Source organism: Sciurus carolinensis, chromosome 14 (assembly GCF_902686445.1).
Source record: "Sciurus carolinensis chromosome 14, mSciCar1.2, whole genome shotgun sequence".
Lineage (NCBI taxonomy): Eukaryota > Metazoa > Chordata > Mammalia > Rodentia > Sciuridae > Sciurus > Sciurus carolinensis.
This window is the reverse complement of record NC_062226.1, coordinates 71,271,080-71,287,905: the sequence shown is the minus strand read 5'-3', so window position 1 is coordinate 71,287,905 and position 16,826 is coordinate 71,271,080. Positions and strand designations below refer to the sequence as shown.

Here is a 16,826-nt window from a genome sequence, read left to right as displayed (position 1 = left end):
TCCTAGTTTGAGGCCAGAATCAGCATTTTAGTGAGACCCTAAGCAATTTAGCAAGACCCTATGTAAAATAAAAAGCAAGGACTGGAGACGTAGTATAGTGGTAAATGGCTCTGTGTTTAACACCCAGTACCAAATAAATAATAAATAAAGAAGTAAATGAAAACCTTATAAAAAAGTTATGAATAAAAGGAAATTTAACCATCATGTACTACCTGGCTTGGCTATGAACAAGTTTCACTATTGTACTACAGAATACTTGGTATTATAAACTTCCAGAATTAACCCATAGAGCACATAAAACTTAAGTATGATTCTTTTAAATGCCACAAAAAAACATATTACTTATAATAAAATCAGCATTATTGATATAATAATCTGAGGAATTACAATAATTAGGGTGGTATTACGAGGTAAAATCTACATTCAGAGTAACTCAAAAAATGTTGTCTAAAGTTTATTAATTAAATAATGAAATAAGAATATAATAAATACATGAAGATGTACTATTACCAAAAACTACAAGAGTTAAAAGTGTCCACTCTTGAGAGTAGGTCTGGAGGTAGGAAAGAGGTTGCACCATCCTTTTCTTCTAGTTCTTTTTAACTATACACATCTAGTACTTTTATAAGCATAAAAATGGGTTCTTTTTTTCCCACTGGTATTAGTAATATATAGTGAACAGAAAGAATATAAGATCTCTTCCATCCAAATAATGCTACCTATCTATCCACATGTTCTACAGGGAAGAAAAGCAGAGATGGAATTGGACAGGTTTCAAGGACCAAAGCTAATCGTTATAAAGTCTAGGATAAGGAGTTTAAATTTAATCTGAGTAATAATAGTTACTCAGTAAAGAAAATAAAGCTAAGCATTTTTAGAAAGTTAAATCAATTGAGATAATCTGACATAAAATAATGATCAATCAGTGGCAAATCATACATAAGACAGATACAGGTAATTAGGGCACAAGTCAGAAGAACTGAACCAAGTTTTGTCGGCAAGAAAACTTGAACAGTTTAAAGAAATGAGTATCAGGGAAGAAGAAAGTCCACTGTCAGATATGAATCCCCATTTTAAGAAACTTACTCTTTTTCTCTTTCTCTAGAGTCTCCCTCTCTCTTCGTTTATCAATAATCTCGCCTTCACATAATGCCTTTTCATCTTGAACTCGTCTCAGATCATTTGTAATGGCATCAATCTGAGGCTGAAGATTCTCACAGTTTTCTGTGGTCTTTAATTCATTTTGCAAATCCTCTATCATTTTGCGGGTATTGCTTATTCTCCTCTGTCTGTCTTGTTCTTCATTTTGTTTTACTGTTAAAGCCTGCTGAAGTTCCTCAATCTAATAAAACAAAAGTAGGTTAGTACTTGAGATTGCTTTTTCTCCTGGTTTATAAGACTGTTTTATAGTATAGTTTTAAAAGGGGTTGAGAGTGTGGATCAGTGGTAGAGCACTTGCTTAACATGCTGAGGCCCTGGGTCCCACCACTAGCACCACAAGGGAAAACAAAACGAAACAAAACAAACTAAGAACATGGGTGTTTTCCTTGCTAAAAGGCATCCTACTAGAATTAGACTAGCAGATTATCAGTCCTACCAGACTACTTATCTTGATTTGTTCACTGATATAACCCAGATACCAAGAATTGTACTTAGTAGAAAAGTAGCACTCATTAAATATTTGCTGAATAAACAAAATAAAAAGTCAAACAGAGGGCTGGGGTTGTGGCTCAGTGGTAGAGCGCTTGCCTCACATGTGTGAGGCACTGGGTTCGATTCTCAGCATCGTGTACAAATAAATAAAGGTTCATCAACAACTAATAAAACTATTAAAAAAAAAAAAAAAGTCAAACAGAGGAAGTAAACACATACTATACATCATATGACCAAAATTAAGTTATGTAGTATAATATACAAGTTTCAATAAATAATAGAAATAAGTCAATTATTAATTTTAAACTACAATACAGTGTTTTCTTTCAATAAAATTATTCTCTAACAACACTTCAAGTTAATTCTGTGAGATTTTAATTTTTTTTTTCTTTGTAGTACTGGAGATTGAACCAAGGCCTCACACATACTAGAAGTGCTCTAACATAAATCACACACACAGTCCTTGATGTTTTTTATTTTGAGAAAGGGTCTCAAAAAGTTGTCCAGGGCTGGGGCTGATAATCATTTCCTTTCCCTCCATCTTACTCATCTGACATTCTTATTCCAGCTATCCCTTGGCCCCACAGGGTCCTATAATCTATTAATGTACTACCTTTTCGTAATCCAACTCCCCTTCATTTATTTCCTCAACCAGCACTATACCCACTCCCCTGTATAGAACTCTCAATCATCCCCATTCCTATGTCACACTGGCCAGGAAAAAAGCCTAGTATGAATTAAACCTAATTATACCTTAGTTTTAATCTTTTTATATCTAAGTAACTGAAATAATCTTTTATATCTAAGCAACTGAACTATGGAACTATGCAAACTATCATAACTCAACTAATATGAATTATCTGGATAACCCTAAAACTACTAAGGAAATGAACCAAAAATCTTAAAACTCCCCCTAAAGAAATCTCTAGGCCCAGCCAGTGTCACCTGAGAATTATACAAGTGTATAAAGAAGAATTAACAATTCTATACAATCTCTTCCAGAAAATAGAAGAAGAGGGATTATTTCCCAATTCACTTTATGAAGCTAGCTATTACCTTAATATTAAAAGGAGACATAGCACCATAAGAAAACTACAGAACAAAAATTCCTCAGAATACAGAAGCAAAAACTAACAAAATGTCGGCAATATAATGCATTCATTCATATGTAAAAAGAATTGTACATTTATATACCACAACCAAGTGGGATTTATTTCAGGGATGTAAAGTTGATCTGATGTTCAAAATCAATGCTCATTTTATCATATTAATAGGTTGAAGAAAAAAATTATACAATCATATCAATATATGCAGCAAAGCATTTGACAAAAATGATAAAAATTCTCAGAAACAAGAATATGCATAGGAACTTCTGCATCTGATAAAAAGCATCTATGAAAAAGTTAAAGCTAATGTACTTAATGATGAAAAACTGAATGCTTTCCTTCTAAGATTAAGAATGAGGATATAGGGAGGAAAAAAAAGAATAAGGCAAGGATACCCCTATTCACCACTCTTACTCAACACAGTGATGGAAGTTCTATCATTACAGTGAGTTGAGAAAAGTAAACAAATTAGAAAGGAGACTTTCCCTATCTGTATGTGACATGATGTAGAAAATCAAGAAATCTACCAGAGAGAGAGAGAGAGAGAGAGAGAGAGAGAGAAAAGACGGACTAAGGTTTAAATTTAACAAAACATAGAGGACTTATATGCTGAAAATGTACAATGCTGATGAAAGAAATCAAAGATCATTATCCCCAACTATTTAATGAAGTTCCTAATAAAATCCCAGCAACATTTTTCTGTAGATACAGAAAAGATTTGGATTTCATCAGAAATGAAGGAAGGAACTTTTAAAATTCTCTCCTCCATAAAAGCAATGCCCAAGGACAAAAATTATCAAATTAACTTTTTTAGAACTTTGTAATTTAACCAAAGGCTTGTAGTAATCCAGGAAGTATTTACTTAAGAAAAATGTTTGCGTCTTGGTAACAGGAAGCTTTGTGGATTTTGCACATGCCCTATTCTCAAACCCCTGTCCCCATTTCTTCCTTCCTTTCTTTAAAAATATTTTTTTAAATTGTCAATGGATCTTTTATTTTATTTATTTATATGTGGTGCTGAGTATCAAAACTAGGAGCTCGCATATGCAAGGCATGTGCTCTACCACTGAGTCAAAACTCCATTCCCCATACCCCCATCCCCATTTCTGTGATAGTCTTGAAAACCAACAGCCTACAACCACAGTGAAAAGCAGCAGCATTAAAGACAATGGAGAGGAATGAATGAGTTAAGAACTCTTTTAAATCTTCATCCCCAGAGAATTGTCATTTTCTGCTCTGTTATGGCAGTTTCCCAGAAAATCTTATTTGGCAAGGCTTTGTCTTCATTTGACCCAACTCAGTTCACTCACTACAAACTGAATTTTCCCCTGAATACATTTGTCAAAAACAATCATCAGGAATCATTTACCAACAGAGCTGCCTGAAGAGGAATAATAATAACAATTGCAGCAAACAATAAGTTCAGCAAAAATCTTAAAGGGAAAAACTGGGGAATGAGATGTTCAATCAAAGTTTTGGATGCTCCTGGGAATTCAGAAGGCTATGCACATGAGTAGGACTGTACATGCTCTAGAAAGACCTCAGGAGGCCTAAGTTCTCACCTATTTCACTTTGGGGCTCTGTGCAAATAGAAAGTTAAGTCTGGGACAGAACTGTAAATTAGCAGTGGAAATTAGCCAAAGTTTTCAACAATCTGAGGAACTTTATTCAAATGACTAGATTTCAGTGACAAGAACAATACCCAGCTTGGGAACCACTAAGTTAAATGAGCTCTGGCTGCAGTATAATCATATGTAATGAAGAATACAAACTTTAAAGAATCAGAAGAACATCAAGCCTTGGGATGGGGAAGAAGTGATTTCCAGAGTTGCTACACTATTATGAAACTGATTAGTTTTGACCAGAAAAAATTAACACAAAGAAATAAGAAAGCATAGCCTACATTCCGGGAGGAAAAAACAGTCAATTGAAAAAGTCCGTGAATATTATGGTTTGGTTATGAGAGGTCTTCAAAAAGCTCATGAGGCAAGGCAAAAATGTTCAGAAATGAAATAATTAGATCATGAGTTGTAACCTAATCAAGGGATTAATACATTCCAAGGATTACTAGATGGGTAACTGTAGGCAAATGGGGCGTGGCTGAAGGAAATAGGTAACTTCGGAAGTGCCCTTGGGGTTTATATTTTGTCCCCTGGCTCCTAGGCTCTCCAATTCCTGAGCAGCTTTCCTCTGCTACATCCTTATCTGACAGTAACCTTGGCAAGGGAATCAAGAGCACCAGTAAGGGAAATTACATAGGTAAAAAATAAAAAGACAGCATAAACATATTTTGTTGTTTGTAACTTTTTCTCTTACCTGATATGAAAAATGACTGCTGTGATATTTTATATATATATATATTTATATATATTCTTTTTTAAAAAATATGTATTTTTTGCAGATAGCATTTTGATTCGTTATACACAATTGGGATACATCATTTCATTTCTATGGTTGTACACAATGTAGATTCATAAGTTCTTTATCCCAGTTTCCAAGTATGTAATTCTTAAAATCCTGCAATTTTCTAAATTACATAAGTGCCCTTTGTTATTCATTATGAGCCCTTTTCCACAACAACTGACTTTATGCTAATGAGATGACTCCTGGCAGGGGCCCTCCATAGTTTCAGGATAGGGTCTGATTGACACAGGAAGTAACCACATGAGTAAACGGATGGAACTTTTCAGTCTTACTGGCTAATGTCAAGGAGCGGAGAGAAACTGGAGACTGAGTACAATTACCAATGACCGATAATTTAATCAATCATAAAACTCTGATAGAACTTCCTGAGTAACAAGGTTTGAGAAACTTCTGGGTTGGTGAATGCTAGGAAAACAATGTGCCCACAGATGGGGAAGCTAATACTTCATACCCCATACCTTCTTCTATGCATCTCTTCCATTTGGCTGTTCCTGAGTTGTGTCCTAAATCGTTTTTTTTTTTTTTGAAATTACAGTTTAATGGTTATACACTGTAGTTGGGTTCATCCCAACTACATATGTGTATGGAAATCTTTAAGGATAGTGCTTTTCTGACTTCTATGAGTCAATCTAGCAAATTAATGAACCTGAAGTGAGAGTTATTAGAATCCTTGAATTTGTAGCCAACCCTGATATAAGTGTAGTAGCTGGAAAACCAGTACTTGTGACTGGTACCCAGCATGAGGAAAGTCTGGTAGAACTGTTCTAATATTGTCTCTGCCTACTTTTCATATGTGTTACTTCTCAGGAACAATATTGGATCCAAGAGGATACTAAGGCAACACTGTTTGAGTATTAGGAAAAAATAATATGCATCTTAGAATTCATTATGAAGTCATATAACAAAGTCATATAACATTCCAGAGTAAATGCAAAAAGATCTCATCAAACACACAAGGACTCAGAAAGTGTACCATCCAAACAGCGCAGAGACCTATAGAAGATATAATTTAGCAAGGAAAAGACTAAGAGAATCCACATTTCCTAAAGATGAAGCCAGAGTGTGATGTAAGAAGCAAATAAACCAACAAAATATATTATTAAATCCAAACAAATAACAAGAGTAAAAAAAATTTCAGGTAACGAGTCAAATTTCCTGAGAATACTAGGTATGTAGAAGAATAATAGGCCCAGAATATGTAACTTTCAATCTACAGATTAAAAATGGAATAAGAAAACCTTGATCAACAGCAACAGAAAACAGAAAGAGGAGTAAAAGAAACCAAACTAGAAAACACTTATGTAAACTGCTCAAATTCCTTGTAGACAAAGAACAAAATAAAAAAAGTTTTAAAATCTAGGTAAAAAATATAATTATAAGGAACAACAAATATATACTCATAGAATAAGACATTAGCACCTGAAAAATGGATATAACAGCCTACAGAATGGGAAAAAATCTTGGCCAGCTACCCTCTGATAGGGGGTTAGTGTCCAGAATATACAAAGAACTCAAAAAACTTAACACCAAAAAAACCAAATAACCCAATCAATAAGTGGGCAAAAGAACTAAACAGAAACTTCTCAAAGGAAGAAACATAAAAGGCCAACAAATATATGAAAAAAAAAAAAATGTTCAACATCTCTAGCAATCAGGGACATGTAAATAAAACTACACTAAGATTTCATCTTACTCCACTCAGAATGGCAAAGATCAAGAATACAAACAGTAACTGCTGTCTAGGTTGTGGGGGAAAAGGTAAACTTGTACACTGCTGGGGCTGCAGACCAGTGCAACCACTCTGGAAAGTAGTATGGAGATTCCTCAAAAAACTCAGGAACCATTGTATGACTCAGCTATTCTCCTTGGTATTTTCCCAAAAGATCTAAAATCACATACTACAGCAATACAGGCACCTCAAAGTTTATAGCAGCACAATTCACAAAAGCTGAATTATGGAATCAACTCAAATGCCTGTCAATAGATGAATGGATTAAGAAATTGTGGAGTTCTACTGTCATTAAAAAGGAATAAAATTAAGGCATTTGCCAGTAAATGAATGGAAATGGAGAATATGAAAAATATCATGCTAAGTAAATAAACAAGTCAAACTCAGAAACTCAAAGGTCTAATGTTTTCTCTCACATGCAGAAACTATACAGGAAAGGGGGAGGGAAAGGGTAACAAAGGGAGGATCAGCAATATAGAAAAAGGGGATCAAGAGGAAGAGTGGAGGGACAAGTAAGGGGGGCAATGCGGAATGAATTCTTAAAAAATTATGCACATATATATACTACAAGAAATTTCACCTTTATGTATAGGTAGAAAGAACCAATTAAATATAAATAAATAGATGAGCGAAAGGATGTCTAATAGAGTAGAGGAAGGAGAATATGGCAGGAGAAAGAGGATGGGAGGGAAAAGGGAGAAAGGGGAAAGGGATCATGAACTGAAATCAAATTCCATGCATGTGTGAGTGAGGATAAACCCAACTACTATGTATAATTATAAAGTTCTAAAAATGGATATATCAAGTAGGTAAAAAAGTATGTACAACATTTGAATAATACAATCACAGAAAGCCCATTCTAACCTATATATGTATGTATATGCATATGTATGTATATATATCTTCACCAAAGATAGAATGAAAGTTCTTTTCAAATATGTTTAGAGCATATACAAAAATCAAATATACAATAAAAGTTCCTAAGCCAGACTCAGTGGTGCATGTCTATAATCCCATCAGCTTTCGAAGCTGAGACATGAATTCAAAGCCAGCCTCAGCAATTCAGTGAGACCCTGTCTCTAAATAAAATACAAAATAGGGACAGGGATGTGGCTCAGTGGTTGAGTGTCCCTGAGGACTTCAATCCCTGGTATCAAAAAAAAACAGAAGTCCAAAAGATGTGTCAAAAAATTCTAAAGTCCTAAAGGTTACACTTACTGACTATAAAGGAGTATAACTAGAACTCTAATTAAAAACAAACAAACAAACAAACAAACAAAAACAAGCAAACTTAAAGTTCCTTATCCAAAGGGCTGAGGGTATAGTTCAATGGTAAAACATGTGCTAGAGCAAATGCCAGGTCCTGGGTTCAATCCCCAGTGCCCCTCAAATACCCCCAAAACTAAACACACAAAATTTTCCTAACTATAGAAAATAATAGAAGAACTTCTAAGTAAGCTTAGCTGAAGAAAAATATTAAAATGAAAATTATAAAATCTTAAACTAAAGGAAAATAAATCAATGTATGTGAGATATAGTCAAATCAGTGGTTCTAAGGAATTTTCCAATTATCTTCTGCTCAACTACTATGCTTCCAAATCGGTTTTACTCAGGTTAACAAAAAAAAAAAAAAAAAAAAAAAAAAATCTTAAATTTCCCTTGCAGATTAACATAAGAAATAGAGATTGAGGAGGACCCTGGACAACTCCTGAATAAGAATTTGACTAGTCCTGGCACATGCCTGTGATCCCTGCAACTGAACTCAGGAGGCTGAGGCAGAGGGATCACGAGTCCAAGGCCAGCTTAGGCAATTTAGTGAGACCATGTCTCAAAATAAGGGTTGAGGATATAGCTCAGTGGTGGAACATTCCTGGGTTCAATTGCCAGTTCTGGAAGGAAGGAAGGAAGGAAGGAAGGAAAGAAGGAAGGAAGGAAGGAAGAAAGGAAGGAAGGAAAGAAGGAAGGAAGGAAGAGAGACAGAATAAGAGGAGGAGGAGGAGGAGGAAAAGTTTGACTCATCAAGATCTGAACATAAAAGTAAGGGGAAATTAAGGTAATAACAATTTCAATAAAAATCTTACATGTTTATCTTTCCTTTCTATAACATCTTGTTTCTGTTTGCATTTTTGAGATGTCTCTTTAATGTCTGTTGCCTGTAAGATTGAACCAGAGAGGGGGAAAGTTAACAACTCAAGTAAGCATGTGGCTCCACCCATCCAAATAATGTTATGTGAGTTAACACACAACAGTGCTTTCTCAATTTATTTCAAACCAAATTCATAATTATCACAATACATATGAACAGTGTAAGAAATTATTAAAGGTTATTCCTAACAATAGTAAAAATAGCTAGGGTAATATGCATGCATATGTTTACTTCTTCACATTTATTTTCCTGTGATATTTTATCTGATCCTGAAAACAATCCATGGAATAATGAGAACATGTTACTGCTCTTCTACATACAAAGAAAATAAGGTCAGGCAGTTAAGGAACAAAATAGTAGAATTTAAAATATTTATCAAGCCAGACATGGTGGTGAACACCTGTAATCCCAGCTACATGGGAAGCAGGAGGAGGATTACAAATTTAGTGAAATCCTATCTCAAAATAAAAGGGCTGGGAACGTAGCTCAGTGGTAGAGCACTTGCCTAGCATGTGTAAGGAGAAAAAATGTAGACTGATGGAATGTGCCACCTCAGAATTCAGGAGCACTTCTTCAGGAAAATAATTTTAAAATATTAGGCTATATAGATTTCCACAAAAACAAATTAGGCTAAGAGATATTGATAATGTCTCAATAGCCAGGCTTCTGTTATAAAAGAAAAGCAAAACAAGGGTTTTTAAATATGATACTTTAGAGACTTGGAATTTATTGTATACATTTTTTCAAATATATGTAAAAAAAGTAACTTGGAAGAAACATCAATTCTGGAACAACAACAACAAAAAATCCCCAACAATTATAAACCCAAATGTTATAGTTTACATGTGGAATGTCTCCCAAAAGTTCATGTGTTGAAGACTTTGTCCCCATGGCAGTAATGTCCAATAATGGGGTTTTTAGGAAGTAGTTGGATGATAAAAACTGTATAATTTCATCAATAGATTAATTCGTTTGATGAGTTAATAATTTGAATGAACTACTGGGAAGAGGTAGAAACTGTAAGCAGGTGAGGCATGGCTGGAGTAGGTCACTGAGGGGTGTACCCTTGGGAACCATAGCTTATCTGTGGGCCCTTCCTTCTCCCTCTATGCTTCCCAGTTGTCAAAAGTTGAGCAGCTTTCCTTAGTCACACCTCCTGTTGTGATGTTCTGTCTCATCTCAGGCTAAAAGGCAATGCAGCAAGCCAACCATGGACCAAAACCTCTAAAATTGTGGGTTAAAATAAATCTTTCCTCCTCCAAGTTGTTTTGTGTCAAGTACTTGGTCATAGTGACAGAAAGCTGATTAATATATGCACCCTAACTATAACCAACCACCACAAACATGAATGGTAATTGTTAATTATAAATTCTTCAAGAAATTATGTTATCTTTGGGATTTAGTATCTTTAATTAACTAGATAAAAGTATTTATAATCCTTTCTTGCTCTAAAATTTGAAATGATCAATAGGATTCAATACTATTTGCAGTTTCAGGCATTCATGTGAAGTCAGGTAAGGGGAGACTACTACATTTGGAAAGAAGGAATTTAAACCATTCTCAAAATAATCTCTGACCACAAAGTTCCCCTAAAGGTTAAAAGTCATGACTATAAAGATTATGCTTTTAAAATACAAGTAATTACTATATTATTTACTCCAACAAATAACAAATTCTCTGTGTCATCTTCCTCCAAAAGGGAGTGTAATTACATAGCAGAGATGATAAATTCACAAAAGGAGTTCAATGTTTCTAGAAATAATATGAAAAATCATTTTGTAATTAAAAAATCAGATTTCATTTTCCTCTTTTTATATCTTGGAATTCCTATAAAGCAGCAATCCTTCAACAGTAACAAGCTCCTAAAAGCCCTATAGTAATTCCTAAAGAAACGAAGTAATAAAATTTACAAGTAAATGAGAAAATACTTTGAAATAGCTGAAAATACTTTTTTGTATTTGCTAAAATAAAATTCAGATAATGCAAAACTGAATAAGCAAAGTACCTTTTCTTTGATTAGAGCCTCCAAATTATGGCGCTGTCTTTCAATTTCCTCAATCCGACGTGTCATAGGAATCTGCCCTTCTTTAAGTTTTCTGACCTCTTCCTTCACACGGTCACGGGCTAGTTTTACTTCTTCATATTCCTGACGAACATTTTCATATTCCTTACAAATAATTCAAGAAATAAAGTTAATGCACTAACCAGCTTAAACCGATACATATACTAAAATCAGGTACAGGCAGAAAAAAAATCCAAAAAATATTTTGGCACTAAAATAAGATTTTCCTCTAATCTCTCAAATAAGAAAGGATTCAGGGATATATTAAAAAGCCAAAGAAACAATTTTGAGAGGTAAAAATGGAAGAAAATTACAGAAGGAAAATAGGTCAAAGAAAAATATAAAAAAAGCATGTTGCTAAGTAGTTAGGTAAAAATGACACTCTACATGTCACAAGAATTAATAAATATTTGGCGAGCAAAAATAAGTGGAGTGCTAATTCAGCATATACTGAGTGAATGAGATAAAGAAAAAGAAATATTCACTAGCGTAAATCAAAAAAGAAAATTTTTAAAAAGACTGGGGAAACCTAAAGACTTCAAAAGATATTGCCAGTGAAAGAATAAGAATGGACACTGGGAAAATGCAATCAAAAAAGAGGAACAGAAAAGAATAATGGAATTAGAAAGTGTGGGGGAGTAATACCACAAACACAATAAAACATTTTTTTAAATCTAGGTCTCTTTTTTTTGGGTATCAGGGACTGAACCCCGGGACACTTAACCACTGAGTCACATCTCCAGCCTTTTTTATGTTTTGTTTTGAGACAGGGCCTTACTAAGTTGCTTACGCCCTCTCTAAGTTGTTGAGACTGGCTTTGAACTTGCAATCCTCCTGCCTCAGCTTCCCAAGCTGCTGGGATTACAGAAGCATGCTACCACACCTGGCTCATATTTTTTTAAAAATTTAATATTATTTCCACTCTAACCTAGGAAGAAACACTATGAAACTATTCTTACCTAATTTGTTGCATCTTTTAAAAAGCAATGCACTGAGGAAATTTAATCTTTAGCTCATACTGTGGACTTAGGTAATGAAATATATCACACTGTGATTAGAAAAAAAAGCAGCCTCAAGAAAATTGTGAAACATGAGCAGAAGCCTGTAGTTAAAGATATTTCAGCTACATCTGTAGCTGAATTCTGTATTAGTGGCACATCCCAAAGGTTCTTAATGACCTGAGAACAAAGATTTAATGTTTTTACATGTATAAAACTTTTTAGATAACAACGTTTTAAAAATATCATAGAACTAGCTCTATGGACCAAACTCTGGAAGAATTGAGAGTACTGACTCAATGGACTATTCGTTCTAATATAACGAGCACACATCTATAGTAAAGAGTAAGAGAGCTATAAACTACAATATGTACAATACATAAAACAAAAAAGCACCTAATTTGAACACATGATTAATGCCTTCTTTATAACTATTCTGCTACTTAAAGAATCACCTATTTTTGCCTCTCTAATAAGTGAGACTTACCACCCATGGCCTTTTTGCTTCAAGCATCTCAATTAAATCTAAGTGTCGCTTCCTTTCATAGAACCTCTCGACATCTTGTTTGTATCTTTCATTCCTCTGAACCATTTTCTCCAGATATTCAGTTTTTTCTTTGCAAGAAGTCTAAAATAAGTATTTGTTGAATAATCAGTTTAACTGAAAAAACGACAACAGGTCAAATCTTTTAACAATGAAAAAATAATGCCAGCAAAATTCACAGTAAAGAATTCTGCAGGAGATTGGTAAGAGCTATCTGTGTCATCTACTGCAGGGATAGAAACAATTCTCTTAATACATGTTGGGTATTCCTTATATAAAATGGTTGGGGCCAGAAGTGTTTGATTTTGAAGTTTTCAGATTTTGGAATATGTGCATAGATGTTACCAGTTGAGCATCTCTAACCCGAAAACCCAAAATTCAAAATGCTCCAAAGTCTGAAGTTTTCTGAGAACCAATATGATACTCATTTGGAACATTCCAAATTTTGGATTAGGGATGCTCAATCTGTCAGCTTTATACTGTGAATTAACAAATACAAAGATGCACTCAGAACACAGTAGAATATATGATCATTTTTTTTCAAAGGATGATAGGTAGGTTAGAAAGGTATTTTGGGTGGGATTATTTGATTGATTGAAGGGGAAAAAGGGAAAAGAATTGAAGGAGTATCTCAAATAGGATAAAATAATTACAAAAAGTTCAGAACAACTTCTTTGGTCATTTACTACTCTTAATTAGTGCAAAAAAATAACATTTTACCATAGTAAGTATTTATCAAGTACAGACAGTTATACTTTAACAGAAAGTATTTGTTTATAACAGTTCTCATTATGAAAATGTACTTATTTATTTTAGATGAAGGTATATGGCTAAAAAATCTATTAAATAAAATACCTTTATAAATGTTATGCCATAAAAAGACATTTTTATTTATGTTTATTAAAGATGAAAACATTTAACACTGCAACTAAATGTATAGTTCTCTTATAAAGCCTACCTCTTTGCAACTATAAAAAAAAATACACTAAGAAAGCTGGTTCAACAGAGGTGTTATATTAAATACCACATTCACATGTGCTATATTATCCAAAACCTTATATGGTTCCTAACACATGGTAAATTTTAGTTTAGTAGGTACTGACTGAATGACAAAATATTTAACTTCCTGAGAGGGAAAAATCCAAAATGGTTACTGGTTTCTTAAAAACTCAATAACATGTATAGATTAAACAGTCAAATTTTTTAAACTTTCATTTTAACTAATCTATATAATTCTATTCCTAAATGAAAATACATCTTAGATACTGTTATCAAATTAATATGAGTATATTTTGTAAGCACAGACTGAAAACTCAGAACACATTAATATTTAGACAACACCTATGATGAAAACGAGTCTTCAAATTCCCAAACTTTACATTATCAAATCCATTCTCCCTTTTTGTCATTTAACTGATGTCAACAAGTACTATCTTGGGTTTTAAAAAAAAAAAAATCACAAATATGAATTCAGTTAATGAACAGAATTACTGGCTCACTATTCCACATTTCATGACACAGAAATTAATAAAGGACAACACAAATGAGTTGTGGATTTATAAATACCTCTAGTTGTTTTTCTTTCTCCCTGAAGTTTTTGAGTTCACAGTGATACCTGTGCATTTCTGGAGGACCAATTGACTTCTCAGTAGCTTCAAGCAATTCTATTTTGCTGAGTTTTGCAAATTCTCCAACTTTGTCCTAAAGCACAAACATTAAATATCAGCAAATTTATAAATATCTTTTAGATGTATTTTATTCAGTGATTACACTTAAAACTTTATTTTGAGATGTGAACCTTGTATAAACATGATACATATTATTCTTTAATAAAATAAAACACAGCAGAAATTATCTTTTTGATAACTTTTAAAACATTTCTATGTCAATGGTTGAAATTACATGGATCATAAATAGATAATGAATAAAGGAAATGGATAGTCTCCTGGATTGAAGTGATCACTATCACATACCAGGTGGAAGGTTCTAAGTTTAAAAAAAAAAAAAAAAAAAAAAAAAAAAGGGCGAATTTCAAATATCTACTTTTGAGGTAGTCTGACATGAGTTGATAAGTGCAAAAAGCTTTCAGATTCTAAATTTTTACTTAAGTTGGACTTATTTAATCAAACCATTATTTTTCTGAAAAAAATGACTGATAATGCTATCACAACACAGCATTCAGGGCTGGGGAGATAGCTCAGTTGGTAGAGTGCTTGCCTCGCAAGCACAAGGCCCTGGGTTCAATCCCCAGCATCGCAAAAAAAAAAAAAAAAAAAAAAAAAAAAAACAGCATTAAAAGACAAACTTAAAAGGTATTTAACATGCATTATCAGGATTTTTAATTCTTAAATATATTTAAAATATAATAAGACTTTTTAGAAGGTACACATAAGAGTTTTCATACATCCAGTATTTTATACAAATACATTGATTAAAAGCTGTTTAGTGACAAAATTTTTTAAGGTTCTACAAATGAAGCACATGGCTATTGAAGCTACTCTGTACTTAAAAATAATACTTTAAAACACTTAGCAATTGAGATTTTTTATTAACTAAAATTAATAACAATACTATAAGTGATGAGATGTTACCTTTCACAAAGTACTATTAGTATGAAAAGTGCTGTGTGTTCAATGTAAATAGTAATCATTATAATATCCCTTGGAAAATATTTATATTTTTATGTGGCATAAAAAGTAAACATGAGAAACAAAACTCTCCCATTTTTAACATTTACTTCTCCCATACCTGAGGTAGAAACTGGCAAAGATTGCCCACTTGAATATTTAAGGCTGCAACTTGTTCTTCAACTACTTTCTGGGTTGTAGATTTTTTGTTGATGAACCAAAAGGACTGATTTTTTGCCACATCAATCTCACGGGTGATTACAAGATTTCCAGAAGTTCTGAACCTGATTAAAGAATAATTTTTAAATCTTTATATTCAAAATACATTAGTTTAGAAATAAAATTTCTAACACTCTCTTGCACCAAAGGTGCCATAAAGGATTATTTTAATTTTTATTCCCTCCCAATAAGGAAATCTTGTCATTTTATTAGTAGTAATACCATAACTGGTCACATGTCAATTACTACTTATTCAATATCTAAAATTTAAATTAACAATTGAAATTTTTAACAAAATAAAATTAAAATTCAATACTAATTCACAAACACTACCAGAGGAGTTGTATGTCTAGAGTTATTTATAACAACTTTAACAATTATGTTATTCTGTGATCACATGCATTGACCGCATTTCAAAATGGGATGGTATATAAAAGCATAATGGTTAAACATCAAAATTTTCCCTACTTGGAAAATGTTAAGAATGAATGTTACTCTTACATAAGCATTTCCATAAATCAAAACTAGCCTGCCCATACAGGTAGCTCATGGCTTCTTCACCATGTACTCCTCTCTGAATTCAGAGGGAATTATATTACATGGTTATAAAGGAACATTAAGCAACATAGAATCTGAAAGAAGAGTATTTACTTATTTCTTGCTTTTAGAGGTACTACTGCTCCACACCTCCCATCTATTCATCCATCTTCTTCACTGGGAATCAGCAGCATGTGGTAAAAAGATAAATTATTGGTATCTAATGGCTAAATGATAATAATTTATAAATGTCTATATAGATTAGATTGTCATCAGAATACTTCAAACACTAAGATTTTAGAACTTCAAAAATATTAGTTTTAAATCTTCATTTCCAGCAGAATGTCTAATGAAGTATCCTTATTGATTTTCCTGCTACAAACAACTAGAAGAATGGCTAAACTATTTCATAAATGCATTTATCAGTTAGCATGAAAGTTAAGGAGCTCTGGCCAAGATCTTAAAGCAAGTGGAAAACCAGAGTGGAAAAATGAAATTCATTTTCACCTTGACAGCAACTACCTAACTAAGTGACCTTGAGGGTTCATTTTCATGGTCTCCTGGCAGAAGGACTGCAGACAAAGCCCAAAGCTACCTACCTGGTGTGGAGAGTAACGGATATGGAGAATAAGAAAATCCCAAAATAATGAGGGATGAGAAAAAGGAAGTAAAAATGAAGGTCATGTACTGACAGCTTTCATCTCCCAAGATGAATGTTTTCCAGATGTTGGTTGCAGGTAAAGAGGATGTTTTATCATCCTCAAAAGAATATAGTCTCTAG

General features: G+C 33.3%; 1 protein-coding gene across 1 annotated transcript in view; it reads right to left on the bottom strand.

The window, feature by feature from the left end:
* Positions 1-16,826, bottom strand: part of Smc5 (structural maintenance of chromosomes 5) — an 85,164-nt gene that overhangs the window by 49,893 nt on the left and 18,445 nt on the right. The window contains 6 exon segments of the mRNA XM_047524230.1: positions 1,087-1,342; positions 8,994-9,065; positions 11,064-11,225; positions 12,606-12,746; positions 14,229-14,363; positions 15,411-15,573. Coding sequence (XP_047380186.1) covers positions 1,087-1,342; positions 8,994-9,065; positions 11,064-11,225; positions 12,606-12,746; positions 14,229-14,363; positions 15,411-15,573 — 929 coding nt within the window.